This window comes from Dipodomys merriami, unplaced genomic scaffold (assembly GCF_024711535.1).
Source record: "Dipodomys merriami isolate MVZ:Mamm:240054 unplaced genomic scaffold, mDipMer1.0.p SCAF_19, whole genome shotgun sequence".
NCBI classification, from domain to species: Eukaryota; Metazoa; Chordata; class Mammalia; order Rodentia; family Heteromyidae; genus Dipodomys; species Dipodomys merriami.
This window is the reverse complement of record NW_027203270.1, coordinates 16,097,713-16,115,499: the sequence shown is the minus strand read 5'-3', so window position 1 is coordinate 16,115,499 and position 17,787 is coordinate 16,097,713. Positions and strand designations below refer to the sequence as shown.

General features: G+C 45.8%; 1 protein-coding gene across 3 annotated transcripts in view; it reads left to right on the top strand.

Annotated features, from left to right (window-relative positions):
• The window catches only part of Smg6 (SMG6 nonsense mediated mRNA decay factor), a 249,198-nt gene that overhangs the window by 211,450 nt on the left and 19,961 nt on the right, over positions 1-17,787 (top strand). For all 3 annotated transcript variants that reach the window (XM_070027479.1, XM_070027480.1, XM_070027481.1), the window contains exon 14: positions 15,252-15,428. In XM_070027479.1, the coding sequence (XP_069883580.1) occupies positions 15,252-15,428 (177 nt within the window). The remainder of the gene's footprint in view (positions 1-15,251; positions 15,429-17,787) is intronic.

The following is a 17,787-nucleotide window of genomic DNA, read 5'->3' as shown; positions in this document are numbered from 1 at the left end:
AAAAACAAACGAAAACACCTCCATAAGATGCTTCCATTCTCCCTTTTATTTTTTTTATGTAACTTTCCATATTGGGTCAACTCTTTCCCCTTGCAAAAATTGTGAGATTTTTCTCCCTTAAGCACAAGCAAATGCTCTGGACCATTGAAAGCTGTGGGTAGTTAGAACAGTAAAAACAAAGACACATTCCAGCCCCTCTACTTTCTACCTTGAGCAAGTTACTCACTTCTTTGTGCCTTGATTTCCTCCTCTGTATAATTGAGGTAATGAGGTTCCTACTTTATGAGGTTGTGGTAGGGACTGAATTGGTTCAAGTAAGGCATTTGGCACCGTGCCTGGCACGTATTAACCAGTCACTGAGTGTTAGCTGTAGTCTTAGAGGGTGAGTGAAGCACGCAGCATGTTTTGTTGTGCCCTGGGAGGCCCAATGGCACTTTCCTAGGAAAGCAGCTCTGGTGAGGTGGCTGGAGCCTTGGACAAGGAAGTTCTTGCATCTGCCTTTAGATCTTAGCTCTGCTGAACGTGTTATTTAATTCCTTTGAATTTCAGTTTCCTCTTATCTGTTACCTGAGTAATAATAACTACATTGGATGATGGAGATTTTCTAGGTCCTAGAAGCACCGTGAGAAGTGTAAAGTATAAGCTCGCTATAATCCTAGCTACTTAGAAAACTGGAGGATTTCTTTTTGTCTTTTCTGCTTTTTTTTTTTTTTTGGTCGGTTGTGGGGCTTGAACTCTGGGCCTGGGCGCTGTCCCTCAGCTCTTCAGCTCAAGGCTAGCACTCTACCACTTGAGCCACAGCACCACTTCCGGCTTTTTTCTTTTTGTTTATGTGGTACTGAGGAATCGAACCCAGGGCCTCATGCATGCAAGACAAGCGCTCTACTACTGAGCCACGGCCCTTTTTTGTTTTTTTTGCCAGTCCTGGGGCTTGAACCAGGGCCTGGGCACTGTCCCTGAGCTTCTCTGTGCTCAAGGCCAGCACTCTACCACTTGAGCCACAGCACCACTTCCAGCTTTTTCTGTTTATGTGGTATTGAGGAATTGAACCCAGGGCTTCATGCATGCTAGGCAAGCACTCTACCACTAACTCACGTTCCCAGTTCCATAGCAGGAGGATTTCTTGAACCTAGAAGCTAGAGGCCAGCCTAGACAACATAGTGAGACCCTGTCTCAAAGAAAATGGTGGGGCCTGGCACTGGTGGCTCACGCATGTAATCCTAGCTACTCAGGAGGCTGAGATCTGAGGATCAAGGTTTAAAGCCAGCCTGGGCAGCAAAGTCTGTGAGACTCTTATCTTCAGTTAACTATCAGAAAACCGGAAGTGGTGCTGTGGCTAAAGTGGTAGAGGCTTGAGCTGAAGACCTCAGGGACAGCATCCAGGCCTAGAGTTCAAGCCCCACAACTGACCAAAAAAAAAGGTGGGGTGGGGTGGAGGGAAATGTAAGATTATTTGCATCTTATCTAAAATACAGTTGCATTTTAAAAAGTAGACTAAATGTGAGCATTTTAATAACTTTGTGACAATTTTCACCAAACCTTTTACAAGCATTTAAAACAGCGATTATCAAACCCCAGTGTTTATGAGTACCTGCAACACTTGCTTAGTCCAAAGTGGAGTCCAGGAGTCTGCGTTTGCATGCACGCGCGCGCGCGCGCCTCTGTGTGTGTGTGTGTGTGTGTGTGTGTGTGTGAGAGAGAGAGAGAGAGAGAGAGAGAGAGAGAGAGAGAGAGAGAGAGAGATTGTGAGCATGCACCTGTCCTGCAGCTTGAACTAAAGGCCTGGGCACTGTCCCTGACCTTTTTTGCTCAAGGCTAGCATTCTACCACTTGCACCACAACTCCACTTCCCACTTCCAGCTTTTTTGCTAGTTAATTAGAGATAGGAATCTCAGGAACTTTCTTTCATAGGCTGACTTCAAACCACAATCCTCACATCTCAGCCTCCTGAGTAGCTAGGATTATAGGCATAAGCCTCCCGTACCTGGCAGGAGTTTGCAGTTTTAACAAGCTCATTATGTGATTCTGATGCAAGTGGTTTTGAAAAATCCTTTTTAGCTATTAGAGGTGACAAAAAGAGAACTAATACTTACTGCTTTGCCCTATGTGCCAGGCATTTGACTTAACCCAAACTATGAATAAACTTTAATTACTTTTAGTTAGCAGAACATGACTTGTCTTCAACTATGAGGCACAGACCACAGTGGAGAATCAGGACTCTAGAAATTTAGGATATGAAATGTAACTTAAAATGACTTTCTCCCTCAGCTGGCATTTCAGAATTTTTGTAAACCATATTTAATTTCCTATGGTAGTTCTCCAGCTATAGCTGTGATTTCTTTTTTTCCAAAACATTACATTAGGAGCTGGGGATGTAGCTCACTGCAAAGCACATACTTAGCAGGTATAAGGCCTTGGATTAGATTCCAGAACCAAAACATCAAAACCAAAAAGTCATTGGTGCTTTGAAAAGCAGCATTAAGATCCATTGTATCTTACTGGGGAACAGCAGCTTCCACTTAAGACAAGGCAAGACATGCCCACAGCTTGGCTTCTCATGGTATCTTATTTCGCACTAGAAACCCTGAAGGCAGCCTGGCCAAAGAGACACCTATCCCTTTGGGATTCTGCATCTCCTCCAGGAGCAGCACCCAAAGCAGAGTAGCATCTCTGAGTCTGGCCAGGGGATCTGTGTTATACAACTTCAGGGAGCATGATTCACACAGTATACAATGTGGCCAGCACCCCTATTAGATCATCTGGAATTGTCCTAAGCCATCTGCCTGCCTGCTTGATGAGTCATTCACATTGTCCCAAGTTCTCATAGTGTATGTTAGATACTACAGGCAGCTTTTACTTTAAATATATACATACACACAGCTTGCCCTCAAGAACTCTATTTACACAGAAATGGAGGGACAAAGAGTGAACACTATGTGGAAAATAAACTATACAACTTGTGAGTCGGGACAAGAGGAAAAAACTGGGAGAAAGCAAGGGCTTAAATTCTGGGCCTGGGCCTGGGTACTATACCTAAGCTCTTCAGATCAAGGCGAGCACTCTACCACTTGAGCCACAGCGCCACTTCCAGTTTTCTGGTGGTTAATTGGAGATTAAGAGTTTCACAGGCTTTCCTGCCCAGACTGGGTTTGAAATGTGATCCCCATATCTCAGCCTTCTGATTATAACCGTGATCCACCGGCGCCTAACCCTTTATCACCTTTATAATAACAATTTTTAAAAAAATTAAAATAACTCTTATGAGAAAAATCAAATTATATCTTTGAGAGAAAGATAATGAGAAGAATAATCAAACCAGCTGGTCATGGTTATTGATGGTATGAGCTTGAAAAGTTGTGCATTCTCAGATAACAGGTTTTGGATCTAGAGTACAGCTCTATGGAACAAGAATACAGCAAAACATTCAGTGCAGGCGAAATAGCATGAAAAGACCTTGAAAAATAATGTAGGGCTTACCTTTAGTGGAAAGAGACATGATTTAGCCACATAGGTGAAAACAGTTTGAGATTTATTGATTAGAAGCTCATAATTAGTTAGTAGTTCAGAGTAGCGAACAACAAAGTGATGTCATTTAGTCTCTTCGTAGAATTGAGGTCTAGAGCAGAACGAGGCATGTTCTATACTGTTTGCTGCTGCCAGACCACACATGGGCATTCACTTTAGGAGACACATTAAAGAATAAGCAGGATGTTGCGGAGACTGTGGAAGTGAGGAGCAGTTGGGAAGTGGGATTGTTTAGCCTAGAGAAAGTATAGCTCAGCACACCCCCAATAATTTGAGGCCAGTCAGATAGAAATAGGGTTAGAGTTTCTCTGGGCCCCCAGAGAACAGATATAGGAGAATTAGAAGACAGATTTGATCTTTAAAATAGGATCTGAGTGCCAGTGGCTCACACTTCCAATTCTAGGTACTCAGGAAGCTGAGACCTGAGGATTGAAGTTTGGAATTAGCTGAATCAGACAGAATTCGAGATACTCTGATCTCCAATTAATAAGCAAAAAGCCAGAAGTGGTTTTTTGCTCAAGTGATAGAGCATTGGCCATGAGAAAGCTGAGAGAGAGTATAAGGTCCTGAGTTTCAGCCCCTAGTAATGGCACAGAGGGGAGCAGGAAGACAAGCATTAGGGATTTCTACCAACTAGACAATTCCAAAACACGGAATGCGCCTCTCCTAGGAAACAAAACTCTCTTATATATAAGTCCATAACAGCCCTTTCTCTCGTATTGCATAAGGACTGAAAGTTTACCAGTTTAAAAAAAATCTGTTTACATAGGTAATGAAAATCTGTTGCTTAGTATTAAATAATGATTGATTTTAAAAGCTTCTCTCAGGTCTTGAAATTTTTTACGTAAAGTTTCAAGAAAGGGTTGCATCACTGAGGGATGCTCAGAGGAACATTTTTACAGCCTGCAATGGTTGTTAAGCCCCTCCCAATCCTAGAAGACAAGGAAGCTCAAGTTGTAGCATATGAGTAACATAGACTTGAGGCCTGCTAATGAGGTCAGAAAAGATTAACAAATTGTAAGCCTAATCCCTTGAGGCTGAAGAGAGAATCTGTAGTTTTCAAGTTTCTTTAGACTCCTCTCCCTAAACAGAAAACACTATGAAATCAAGAACTGTGTTGGCTTTATTCTGTTTTGTATATCCAGGACGTCTAGCATAGTCCCTGTCACATGGTAGTACAAGAGAGGTATGGCATACCAGGAATACCTGGCAGAATAGACAAAGACTAAATGATGTCTATAAAAGCCTTTGGGGAACGGCGGGGGGGGGGGGGGGCACAAAAAAAAGCCTTTTTTTGTTTTTGTTTTTGTTTTTGTTATGGCAGTACTGGCATTTGAACTCAGAAGTGTGCCAGGCACTCCATCACTTGAGACATGCCTCCAGTCCTTTTTATACACAGGCTAACCTGTATATCTTCCTATTTATGTTTCCTTGCATAGCTAGTATGTATACACCACCATGCCCAGCTTTTTCTAGGGTCTATTTGGATGGGGTCTCAATAACTTTTTGCCCAGGCTACCGGAATTGTGATTCTTCCAGTCTCTTCCTTCCAAGTAGCTAGGATTGCAGGTATGAGCCACCATATCTAGCAGACTAAGTAACTGTAATCCTAGCACCATGAGGATTTTATGTTCAATACCAGCCTATGGTACTTAATGAGACTCTTTTAAATATATTTAAAAATATAAGGTTTTGGGTTTTTTTGTTTGTTTGTGTGTATGTGTGTCTGTGTGCTGGGGCTTGAATTCAGGGCCTGGGTTCTGTCCCTAACCTTATCTTTGCTCAAGGCTAGCACTGTAGCTTTTGAGCCACAGCTCCACTTCTGGATTTTTGGTAGTTTAGTGGAGATGAGTCAAAAACTTCCCTGCCCAGGCTTGCTTCAGACTAGGATCCTCAGATCTCAGATCACAATAAGATTTGAATAAGAATAAGATTTCAGGTGTATACTACCAGTGCCCAGAAAGGGAGAAAAAGTTTTACCAGGCACTTGTGGCTTATTCCTGTAATCCTGGCTCCTTAGGAGATTGAGATCTGAGGACTAAGAATTGAAGTCAGGCAAGCCAGAAATGTCCATGAGACTCATATCTCTAATGAACTGCAAAAGGTCAGAAGTGGAGCTTGACTCAGATAGTAGACCCTGAGTTTAAGCCCAGTAAACACACACACATACACACACACATTTTTATCATGCTTAAAAGCGAAGGAATAAGGTGAAGTGATTCCATAAAGACAAAGTCAGTTAAAAAAAAAAGTGTTGGCAAGGTGGCTCAGTGGTAGAGTGCTTGCCTTGCATGCTTGAGACGCTGGGTTTGATTCCTCAGCACCACATAAGCAGAAAAAGCCGGAAGTGGTGCTGTGGCTCAAGTGGTAGAGCACTAGCCTTGAGCTGAAGAGCTGAGGGACAGTGCCCAGGCCCTGAGTTCAAGCCACATAACTGACAAAAACAAAAAAAACAAAACCAAAACTATGACCAGATGGTGGAGGAAGGTGGGTTGCAGACTCATTGCCTGGGGCCTAGAGTCTGGAGTTGGTACAGTAGTGTCCTACTAAGTAGTGCCCCCTATAGGGGCGTCACAAAGGAGAAAAGAGCTTACCAGAGCATGAAGCATGGAGATAGGCTGGGATTCATCTCCTAGCAAGGTTGAGCCCAAGGGAGGTCTCCATCATGATATCCTCAGATCATCAGCCTGAAAGACATAAAGGAGCAGGGCTGGGAAGGTGGGCTCAGTAATAGAATGCTTGCCTCACATTCATGAGGCCCTGGGTTTGATTCCTCAGCACCACATAAACAGAAAAAGCCAAAAGTGGCGCTGTGACTCAAGTGGTAGAGCACTAGCCTTGAGCTGAAGAGTTGAGAGACAGCTCCCAGGCCCAGAGTTCAGGCCCCATGACTGACAAAAAAAAAGAAAGACATAAAGCAGCAAATCTCTGTTTTATATCTTCCTCCTCCCTTGAGAAAAGAGAATTCTGCCTTCCTGGGTGCTGTAGGTAATAGTGGGTAAGCATATAGTTTTCTGTTGATTTAGTCCTTGAATCTGCCTGGTATGAACACTGCACTCTTCACCTCACTAGAACAGGGACTTTGCCTTGTTCTTTGCTGAATTCCTTATCACAGAGTAGACACTTAGTTTTTTTGTTTGTTTTTTTTTTTGGGTCCGGTCATGGGGCCTGAACTCTGGGCCTGGGCACTGTCCCTCAGCTCTTCAGCTCAAGGCTAGCGCTCCACCACTTGAGCCACAGCACCACTTCCGGCTTTTTTCCTTTTGCTTATGTGGTGCTGAGGAATTGAACCCAGGGCCTCAGGCATGCAAGGCAAGCGCTTCTACCACTGAGTCAACTTCCCAGCCCAGAGTAGACACTTAGTAAAAGTTTGCTGTATTGAATATACATATGTTGTTTAATGCCACTGATGTCTCAGAAAGGACACTCTTTACACAGAATAAATAAAACTAGATACAAATCTGGTAAGGGAGCATGAACACAAACCTTAGGGGTAGCCTCCTGGGCCTGGCTGCTGGAAGGCAAATAAGAATTTTGTTCAAAATGACTAGATCCTGAGATTCAGTGATACTGCCCAGAACTAACTAGCAGTGGGGAACCACTATAAATATTTGCAGACTGAGACAGACAGCAGACTTGCATCCCCTGGGGCTGAGCTTGTAGCCTCCCCTGCTGGTTCAGTGAGTGAGGGCCCCAGTTCCTGAGTTCCGGGTTTCAGACAAGCAAAAGCCAGGCCTGAAAGGCTTGTGTTGGCAGTGCCAGTATCCGCCCCAACCCCTGCCAACGTGGGTGGCTGTGCTGGAACACACTACAGGGGAAGCAGGATTGGACTGCAGCCCAAGCTACTGCTCTCTTTAGTGCCCTCACTATTCAGGGTGCACCTTGCTGAAATAGCGGAGCTCAGAGCTCTAAGAAGAGTTGATACTTTTCTTTCCATGAGGAACAGTTCACAAAAGCAAATTGCACTTGGCCCAGGGAAGACCAGGCTCCAAACTGACTTTGTTCAAAATGTCCAACCTCAAGAAATTCAAGTGGGTAGAATATACCATAGTTGAGATTTTCTCATCATTACTTCCATTTGGGGAGACCTGAGTCAAAGATCCTGCTGGGTCTTATTCAAGGAAGATATCATTAGCAAAGGCAAAGCCACCCCCAACTGTGAAAGAGCCATGTGGCACTTTTGGGTTACCACAGTATTTTATTTCTGATAGGTATTGGTGGCATACTTGTCCTAAAGTCTGCGTTCTTATGGATTCCCCAGCGTCCTGTAGAATACATATATGTGTGTATTTTATGTGTGTGTGTGTATTTTGTGTGTGTGTGTGTGTGTGTGTGTGTGTGTGTCTATGGTTAGGTCTTTTTGGAAAGTAGAGAGAGGAAGGGCTGGATATGGTGACACATACCTGTAATCCTAGCTACTCAAGAAGCATGGGAGGTGGGGGGAAATAGAAGGGTTGTTAACAAAATTGAGGCTAACCCTGGACAAAAAGCTTGAGACTCTATCAAAAACATAACAAAGGAAAAAAGGGCTGGGAGGATGAGGGGGTGTCTCAAGTGGTACAGTACTTGCCTAGGAAGTACAAAGCCCTGAGTTCAAACTTCAATACTGCCTCCCCCAATCAAAAAAAAAAATAAAAGAGATAAAGGGATAAACCTGCTAGACAGAGAGGCCAGACCTTCCCTCTAGCAAGTGGCCTGCTCAGTAGTCTAGTCTGTCTGGGAATTTAACCTAAATACAGTATTTTAGTAGCGTCAACAGCCAGGTGAATATTCCAGGCTCTCCCTCCAGTGCTAGGCTAGGTACTAGCTCCATGCTCCCATCTTGCCTGAATTTGGCTTCCAACCCTCTCAGTGATAATAGACACGATGCCCCTCCTGCCTGTGAGCAAAGTGAAGCAGAGAAGAGGGGGGATCATAACAACTACTTGTTTATTGAGTACTTAAGTAGGCCCAGGCATCTTGCTCAATTTTTGGTTTGTATTATCTCTTCTAAACTTGGCTAACAACTTGAACAAACAGGATCTGAAAGATTCAGTAACTTGTCTGTAGACACATAGTTAAGAAGTGGCAGTTAAAGACTTGAACTCAGAAGCCAGGCAGTGTGGCTCATGCCTATAATCCTAGCCACTCAGGCTGAAATCTGAGGATCACAGTTTAAAGCCAGCCCAGGCAGAAAAATCCATGAGACTCTTATCTCCAGTTAATCACAGAAAAAGCATTTATCACAGAAAAAGCTAGAAGTAGCACTGTGGTTCAAGTGGTAGAGTGCTAGTCTTGAGCAAAAAGGAGCTCAGGGACAGAGGATTCTGTGCTGTCTTAGCTTCCTTCTTACCACAATTGATCCATTTTTTCCTTCTGTACTTTTCCTTCTCACTGCATGTATGTTCCATAGCTCCTCTCTTCCCCCTGGCTTTCCCTCCAGTATAATTACAATCTATTTCCAATAGCCAAGTGCCTATAGAATCTGTAAAGAAACTATTGTAGTAACCTTACCACACCCATTTGCCAGTTCTATCTACTCATATTTAAAAGACTAATTGCAGCCGGGCGCTGGTGGCTCACGCCTGTAATCCTAGCTACTCAGGAGGCTGAGATCTGAGGATCGCGGTTCAAAGCCAGCCCGGGCAGGAAAGACCGTGAGACTCCTATCTCCAATAAACCACCAGAAAACCGGAAGTGGTGCTGTAGCTCAAGTGGTAGAGCGCTCGCCTTGAGCTGAAGAGCTGAGGGACAGCGCCCAGGCCCAGAGTTCAAGCCCCACGGCCGACAAAAAAAAAAAAAAAAAAGACTAATTGCAGGTATACATGTTTGTGTACACATGATGGATATGGGTATGGAGAGCAGGTCACTCACCACTCTGAGAACAGGCAGCTATGTAATGCCAGCTGTTTAGCAACAGCCATATTATCTCCTCTGAGAAGAAAAACAACAGATTTGACCCATGTAATGGAATAGTGTTATAGCTGCGGGTTGACCAATGCTGTTAACATTTCATCTTGTGACTCAGGCCAGCCATAGGACTAGGACTATTTCTGGGCATTGGATTTGGAAGTGATTTAGGACAGCCAGAAGCTGGTGGCTCACAACTATAACCCTAGCTATTCTGGAGGCTGAGATAATGACGAATGCAGTTCAAAGCTTGCCTGAACAGACAAATACATGAGACTCTTTTAGATCAGCAAAAAGTTGAAAGTGGTAGTAGAGCACCAGCTTTGAGCAGAAAAGCTAAGGGGAGATCTTGAGGCCCAGAATTCAAGCCCCAGTACTGGCACGCACACAGACACATAGAGTGACGGATAAGTGGCCTATGCTTGGTGCCTTGCATAAAAATGAGACCGCAAGGCAACATGGTAGGTAAAGGGGCTGTTTGAGTTGATCCCTTGGGCTGTATGCATGCCCTAGGGTTCTCCAAAGATGTATCCAGTATAAAACTCAGGATTTTTCTTCTTCTGACCCATGGTCATTCAAAACTTTAGCACAGCTTCCTTCCTCCTCTCTGACCCCTGAGCTTCTCTCTCCCTTCCAGATCAACTTGCTCTGGTTCAGGTAGGCTGTGAGTATGTCTCTCCCTGTCCTAAAGTGCTGCGTTTATCATCTGAGTGATTGTGCATCCTTCTAGCCACTCTCTCTCTCCTGCCAGGAGTCTGCTCCCTGCCAAGAAGCCCCTCCCCCTAGGAATGTGAATAAACCATTTCCTCTGTCTTCCCAGCTCCAGAGGATTCCCTGTGTGGTATTCTTTATTTCTGTGTCTGAATTTTCATTGGCAGACCCCTTCTCAGGCTGACCCACCCTTGGCCTGCACAGAATTGTGCTTTCTGCCCTTCAGTCTCCTGTGAGGGTGAGATGTGCATAGTTAGAAGTTTCTGGTTTGTGAAAACATATTAGTCTTGTAGCAAATCCTATAGGCTTGGCTCATTAAAGATGATAATTAGCCTATTGCTAATTGAACTCAGAAGCCAGCCACGCAGCCTGTATTTTACCAGTCTTGGTGGTAGATTTGAAGGCTATTTTAAGGTTTCTTAATAATCTTAGCAAGACTTCACTTTTCCTGTCTGCATCTTATTTGCTCTGAGGACATTCTGTAAAATTAACAAGCTATAAAGTTTGATTGAAGGTTTCAACAAATGTGAGAATAATTGGCTCCATTTAAGAGCAACAAGAAAAACAACCTGTAAACTTGAGTTTGTGGGGGGAAACCTGTGTGATTTTTTTCTCTTTAACTAGAGGAGCAGTAGCAAGCTAGACTTTTTCAGATCAGAAAAAAAAAAAAAAAAAAAAAAAAAAAAAACTGGCTGATAGTGCAGGTTTAAATTCTGATTCCCACAAGCCAAAAGTTCAGCAAAAGAAATTTTACAAAATGACTAGCAACTGTTTTACTCATGCCTTCCAAGAGGCCTGTTTGGAGAAACAGGGACCCAATAAAAATATTGTGAGTTCCTCTTTCCCTAGAGCTTGCATCCAGAGGCCTGGTTCAGCTCTCCAACCCCTACTCATATTCCCTGGCTACACAGGGGTTTTCTCCTTCCCAGAGGCTGCTCTAGGGTGCTGCATTGGAACTCAGTGTCGTCTGGTGGTCAGTTCCTTTTCTCTCTCACCTTCTTCCCACCTTCCTTCTCTCTCACCTTTCCCCATCACTGGACATCTCTGTCCAGGCTGTGCTGGTCCCTGCAGGATGGCTATGGAGAGTTACTACTTTTCAAAATTCACCATTCTTTCTTACTAATCCACTTACTAAGCTGGACTTCTCAAAGGTTCTTCCTGCTTTTCTCAAGACCTAGCTTTCTCCTTGTCCCCAGCTCTCACTCCCCTACTGCTGGCTCACGTTATGTTGCTAAGGAACTGAGCCTGGAACAGGACAGGTGCCACTATCGCCTCCCCACACTGAGCTTTCAGTTTTCCTTTTTGCTTGGCTCTTTGCGTGTGGACCTGATGGGGTGATAACTGGAGCCCTGAAGCTCGAGGTTTCAGTTCCTGCTGATGATGGGGCAAGCTGCCTCAGACAATGTTTAGGGGAAAAGGAAGGGACTTTCTTTGGGTGCCTTTCTTTCAACTTTTCCCTGATCTAAAGCCCCAGGTTTTGTTCAGAACTGTAATGATTCATGTGAGCATTTGTCCGTTAATTTTTTTGGAGTTCTTGATAATCCCCTATATTGGGTCTCCCTGCAGCAGGCCCAGGACTGCCACCAAGAAGATGCACTGAAAAGGTTCTCAGGCCAGCAATACTTTACCTACCTCTAGCCCTAGTTGAGCCCAACTATCACCATCCCAGAAGCTTCTCTTCCCCAGCTCTTTCTTTTCTAGAAGATCTACTGTTTGTTTACCCACATTGCAATGAACATATACCATTTACAGTCTCAGCTTTTCATTGATACAGAATGGAAAAATGTGCTCATGAACAGAGTTACTGTGGGAATTATGTCATAGATTTCATCTGGACTCCTTCCTCTCCAAACAGGGAACCTAGCTTTAACCCCTCTCCTACCAGGAAGCCCTCCTTGGACAAGCAGATAATCTTGGAGTTTGCTGTTTGCAGGCTGTTTGAAAGACTTCCCCTATTAACCATATTAAACTGCTTGTGTTTCTGTCATCCTCATTTTTTTTTTGCATTGCCCTGATTTTACTACTACAGACTTTGAATAGGAGAATATTTTCACAAGACTTTTGGAGAATGCCACAGGGAAGGGAGTTGTGGTCTTCTCCCGTAGTACTAGACTTACTATTCCAACATGAAGGAGGAATTGTCTCACACATGACAGTAGGTTTTTCCAGACTCTGGGCAAGCCCTAGACATTTCTGCCTCTCATTTCTCACTGTCACTCTGTCCTTAGAAATCTAAGGAGAATGTGCACAACTGTCTCTGTTCTCCCTGCTGATTGGATTGCAAAGAAGAGAGGATACTCCTAAAAGACTAGATAAATTTTCTCTCTAAACAGTCAGCAGACTTCTTAGTACCAGCTGAAAGACCCAGAATGGAAGAAAGTCTTTTTGGTCAGTTCGACAGTAGTGCCCTTGCTCTAGAGGAAGAATCATGAATATAGCATACAGAAAGCATGGAAATGAAAAACAGGGTGGGGAGAGACTTATTTTTGCTTGTCTGCCACATGGTGGACAATTCCCACTGAACCTCTAAGGATGTGCAGCAGGCAGGCTCAGGATGTCTGCCTCCCAGGGTCCTGCTGTGCCCTGGAAATCCCCATCCCCAGGAGTCCCACGTCCACACATGTGGCCTTTCTCCCTCTTGGCCAGGATTCACACACTCTTCCTGAGGCAAGCAGCTTACCACCCAGCCTGTACCCTAACAGCAATGATGCTCCTGCCCACCTGTCTGAAGACTCGCTCATAGCACACTGTCCTTCCTTGGGTAGGTTTCTATTGTAGACTCAGCAAGAGTTCCTGTGCTCATTCAGGTGAGCCAAGGACCATCTCAAGCTTATAATGTCCTCTTCTCTGCCCTCTTCTCATCCCTTCACCTCTACCTCCTCCCATTCAGTGGCAGCAGCCTCATGCCAAAAAGGAAAGTCCTAGACCCATTACATAATTCTCCATAGTGCAAGCAGTAGCTGGGCCGTAAGGTCAGAGGTCATAGTGGGGTCAGGTGGCTGACACACACTGTAACGACAAGGTGGTTAAAATTAGACCAGAGAGAGGAAACTGGCAGCCTTGTGGAAATGCAGAAGTTTCCTCTGTAAGTGAGAGGCTGGGGATGCAGGGAGGCCACTGTGCGTGCTGCCTGCCAGGCTATTACTCATTTCAGCTCTGTTCTTTAATGCCTTTTAGCCCCTGCTTCTGTATTTCTAGCCTTCCTCATCCCATGTTTGAATACACGCTATGGAACCATGGTTACCTGACCTGACCCAAGGCAGGGTCTTCCTTCCTCCTTCAGGAAGGTGAGCCTAGGACCAGGCACCCTAATCTCCAGAGGCTTTCCTTTTTCTAAGCCTCCTTGCAGTAGCAGATAACTTTTTTGGCCCGCCTTGGAGATAGACATGGTTAAGGTACTTAGCCTGAGGTTCCAGCTTACAGTGACCACAGGTCCCTGGTGAATGGTGCCAAGGCTGGGAAGAAGATGACAAAGAATAGTCACGGGGTACTCAGGTGACTGGTGTGTGCTGCACGTCTTTGGTTAGCCCACCTGGCTAAGTGGTGCTCATTTCCGCAGTGACCTAGAGAACACGTATCATGCCCACATCATCTTCTTGTTTACTCAACTGGGTTTCACTGAGTCTTCTGGTCTTTGCTGTGGACCTACTATGTGCTCTAATTATTCTCAGCCCTTGCCAGTGAAGTGTGAAAAGTATGAGATGTCGTCTTTGCCGCCAGAGAGCTTGTGGTCCTTAGATGAAGGAGGTAATAAGTGTACCCACAAATGAACCAAGTCATTCTCTATAACAGACTTTCACTGCGTGATGCAGCTCTGAGTCCTTTTCACATTCAGAAATGGGAAGGCAGCTGGGTGTCGGTGGCATACGCCTGTAATCCTAGCTATTCAGGAGGCTGATATCTGAGGATCATGGTTCAGCTAGCCAGGCAGCAGAGTCCATGAGACTCTTATTTCCAATTAACCACCAGAAAAAAACAGAAGTGGCACTGTGGCTCAAGTGGTAGAGCGCTAGCCTTGAGCTGAAGTGCTGAGGGACAGCACCCAGGCCCAACAGAAAAAAAAAGAAAAGAAAAAGAAAAAGAAATGGGAAGGCATAAAAAGAAGTATGGGGCATTCAGTGCGGTCTGGACTCATAATGATATGGGGGCTGCCCCTGGTGGTGTGTCTAGCCACTGCAGTGTGTTTCCCATGTGGAACCACCCTCAGATTCTGAGATCCCTTGGTGTGCACCTTGCCAGTAGGGAAGACAGGATCCAGAGGTCGGCAAGGGGACTAGAAGGGCATGCAATAGCAAGAGCAGAGAAGAGTGCAAACAACCTAGGTGGGGCTAAGGGTGAAGGTGTATGTATGTATGTGGTCTCACAGGGAAGACTAGATGACTGGATACTTATATCTGAGACATTAACAAATTTGAAAGTAGCTCAGAGTAATGAATTTCCTGTCAGCTACATGAGCCCCCACTTATCTGGCAGTACCAGCAAGTGTACATGGCAGCAACTGGCCTGAGTCCTGGATAAACAGAGCTTTTGTAGAACACCCCCACCTGCTCTGCTCAACTCTCTTCCCAAAAGTGTCCTGCCTGACCCCAGTCTCTGGGGCATAAGAAGCTTTAAGGTAGGGCAGGAACTTCTCAGAGAGGCTCAAATGACCTGGCTGAGATGAAACAGCTAAGAAAGCTGTAGTCATTCACTTTGCACTTGGGCTGCCAGTTCTCCTGGAGGCAACCTGGGGAGGGGCAGCAAGGGGAGCCACAAAGCAGTGTTGTGCTCTCCACTCCCTCCTGTTGATAGGATTCCAAACTTAGAAGAACTTAATTTATTCCTTTTTTTTTTTAATATCAGGACTTTTGTTTAAAAAAAAAAAGCACCCTGAGGGTACCTGGCATCGGTCCTGGGGTGTCTGCTGCCCTAGAGATGACCTAAGGCAAGACCCTGGGACTTCCTTCCTTCAGAAGATCTTGGTCCTCGGCCCTCTCTCACCTTGCACATGCACGCTCCTGCCCCTCACACTGTCTCCCTTCCAGTAACTTCGACACACTTCTCATGTGCCCTGCAGCCAGCAGTGTCTCTGAGCTTCATCTTCCCCTTCAGAAATGCTGTTTTTCTTCTCTTCTCCCACCCTGTAGGTTATTGCAGCCGACTGCAAAAGGGTCACAGTGCTGAAGTATTTTCTGGAAGCCCTTTGTGGACAAGAAGAGCCTCTGCTGGCATTCAAGGGTGGAAAATATGTGTCAGTGGCACCAGTCCCAGACACCATGGGAAAGGAAATGGGAAGCCAAGAGGGAAAACAACTGGAAGATGAGGTACTATTCGGGAAGAGCCCACTGTGGCAGGGGAGGCTCCCCTCCCCCTGCCCAGACTGCAGCTTCTCCTCGGGATTATTTATAACCGCTCAGAGCAGTGTCTCTGTTGATGGGACAGCCAGCTTCTTGAGATTGCACTCTGCTGGTGTCCCTTACTGCCAGTCTACCTCCTTTGCCTACATCTCACTATACTACGAGTTCCAGATGCTTCTTTTTAATGTTGCACTAGAGGAGAAAAGAGGGAAAGAAAGAAAAGAGTTTAATAATGTGCAGCTCTGGAGGCTTAGGAAAGGGAGTGGGGAGAGGGGGGGTGTTAGAGTTCAGGCTGAGGATCAAGTTTATAGATGTGCAGTGCTCAGTGCAGCACAGGCCTGAACTCCAGCCTCCAGCACACATACAGGAAGAGCTGACATTGCTGGCCCCGGGTGGAAAATCACCCCTCCCCCAGTCTACTCTCCCTCCCTTGCTCCCTCCCTCCCTCCTGCACATCCTGATGTGATTAAGGAATTCTCCTCTTGTTTGTTTGCCCTTGGTTGTTCCTGTAGCCCTTGCTTTATTCCAGACTCTGTGTGTATATGCCCACACACATGTGTGCACCAGCCTGTGTACCCACTGCTACAGACCTCACTGACAGTTGCCCTACCCATCATGTATATGTCTTTCTGAGGATGACATTGAAGTGGCCCTACATTGCCTGGTTTGTGTGTTGGTTGGAGTGAACACTGCTGCCAGCCCTTCTGCTGTCTGTGGGTTCTTAGCACATGTGTGTAACAGTGTTGGAGCATGTGTGCATTTAACATCACTGTCACCCTCCCTGCTGTGCATCTGGGCATAGATAATTCTGTCTGGTTGTGCATACACATCTCACTGTTCCCTGAAGGTTGATTTTCCTTCTTTTTCCCCCACTATGTTAAAAACAGGGGTCTTAGGTGGGAAGGAATGTGGGAATGAGGAAAGGGACGGAAGCAATTCTAGCCAGAGGCCAGGTCACCCATAGGCCAACACAGTCATTTGGCCTGCAGCAGTCTCAAGCGCCCGGTGGAGCAGGGTGGGGTGCACCGATGAAATCAGCAACAGGCCAAGGAAGCCAGATGTCAGCTGGAAGCTGTCATTTGGGATCTGAGGCAGTGATAGAGTGGCCACCTTTGGAACAGAGTCTTCAGAGCAACAGTATTGGCCTGGCTTCATTGGGATAGCTGGAGAACCCCACCCCACGCCTAATGACACAGCGCTCAGCTTCCAGGACAGAGGTGGTTCCAGGGATATGGCTGAGCCCAGGATTCCAGACTCTCCAGATGAAACCTGGGCAGGGAATAACGGGAAAGAATGAGCTGTCAGCGTGGGAGGAGACAATAGAGATGCCAAAGCCATGGGGATGTCCACACTTAAGGCATTCGGAGTAGTGGCACCACATCCCTGGCACTTGTGGGAAGATTGGGGCAGAAAGCTGTGCTTCTGTCCTTTGTCTCACCTATACTGGAAGGCAGGGATAAACATGGAGCATAAGCTAGTCCCTAAGAGGTGTCTCCAGCCAGTAGTGTAGAGTCTACAGCACAAGTGAGTGAGAAAGGAGTGTCTCCTGTGTCCCAAGGAGCAGACCAGCTCTCTGGACCCAGATCTTAGCTGTGCCCAGGTCATAGCTCTGCCTCCTTCTGAGGCTTTCTGACCAGGCAAATGTTAGTGACCCACACAAGGCTGCCCACTTCTTCCTTTTCCCACGAGCCTCCTGGGTTCCTTTATGTTAGTGGTCTCTGGGAAACCCTACTTACCCTGGTCTGTGTAATTTCATAACCTTGCACTTCCTCGTTTGCTATGAGAGCTAAGCAAACCTCAGACAAGCTTCTCTGACCCTCATTTGACCTTAATCCAGCTCATTTCAGGCACATGATAACCCTGTGCATCACTGGTCCAAGGAGGCAGGGGCACTGTTCCCTCACAGGGCCAGCAGGCATCCTATCTCCACTTGCTCCTATTCTGTTAACCCCTAGAACAAGGAAGCAAATGTTTAGTCTTCCTCCTTCCCATGGGTGGGGGTTAACAAATGAGTGGTGCCTGGGAATAGCACCCAGACCCCTAGACCTCTCAAGACAGCAACAGTTTTAGCCCCATCCTTAGATCTGATCTCTCCCCTCAACTACAAAACAAGTCACTGAGACCATTGGAGGAAGTAGAAGATGCTTCAGCATCCTTCTTTGTGAATAGGACAGAGTCTAGTTTGGGGATATTGCCTGACCACCCATCCTCCATTGGACCCTGCTCCCTGATCACCTACATACTCACCCACTTACTTAACTTCCCTCTGCCAAGAAGATCACAGACAGAAAAGAGAACAGTTTAGAATAGCCTGATAAAGCTGAGC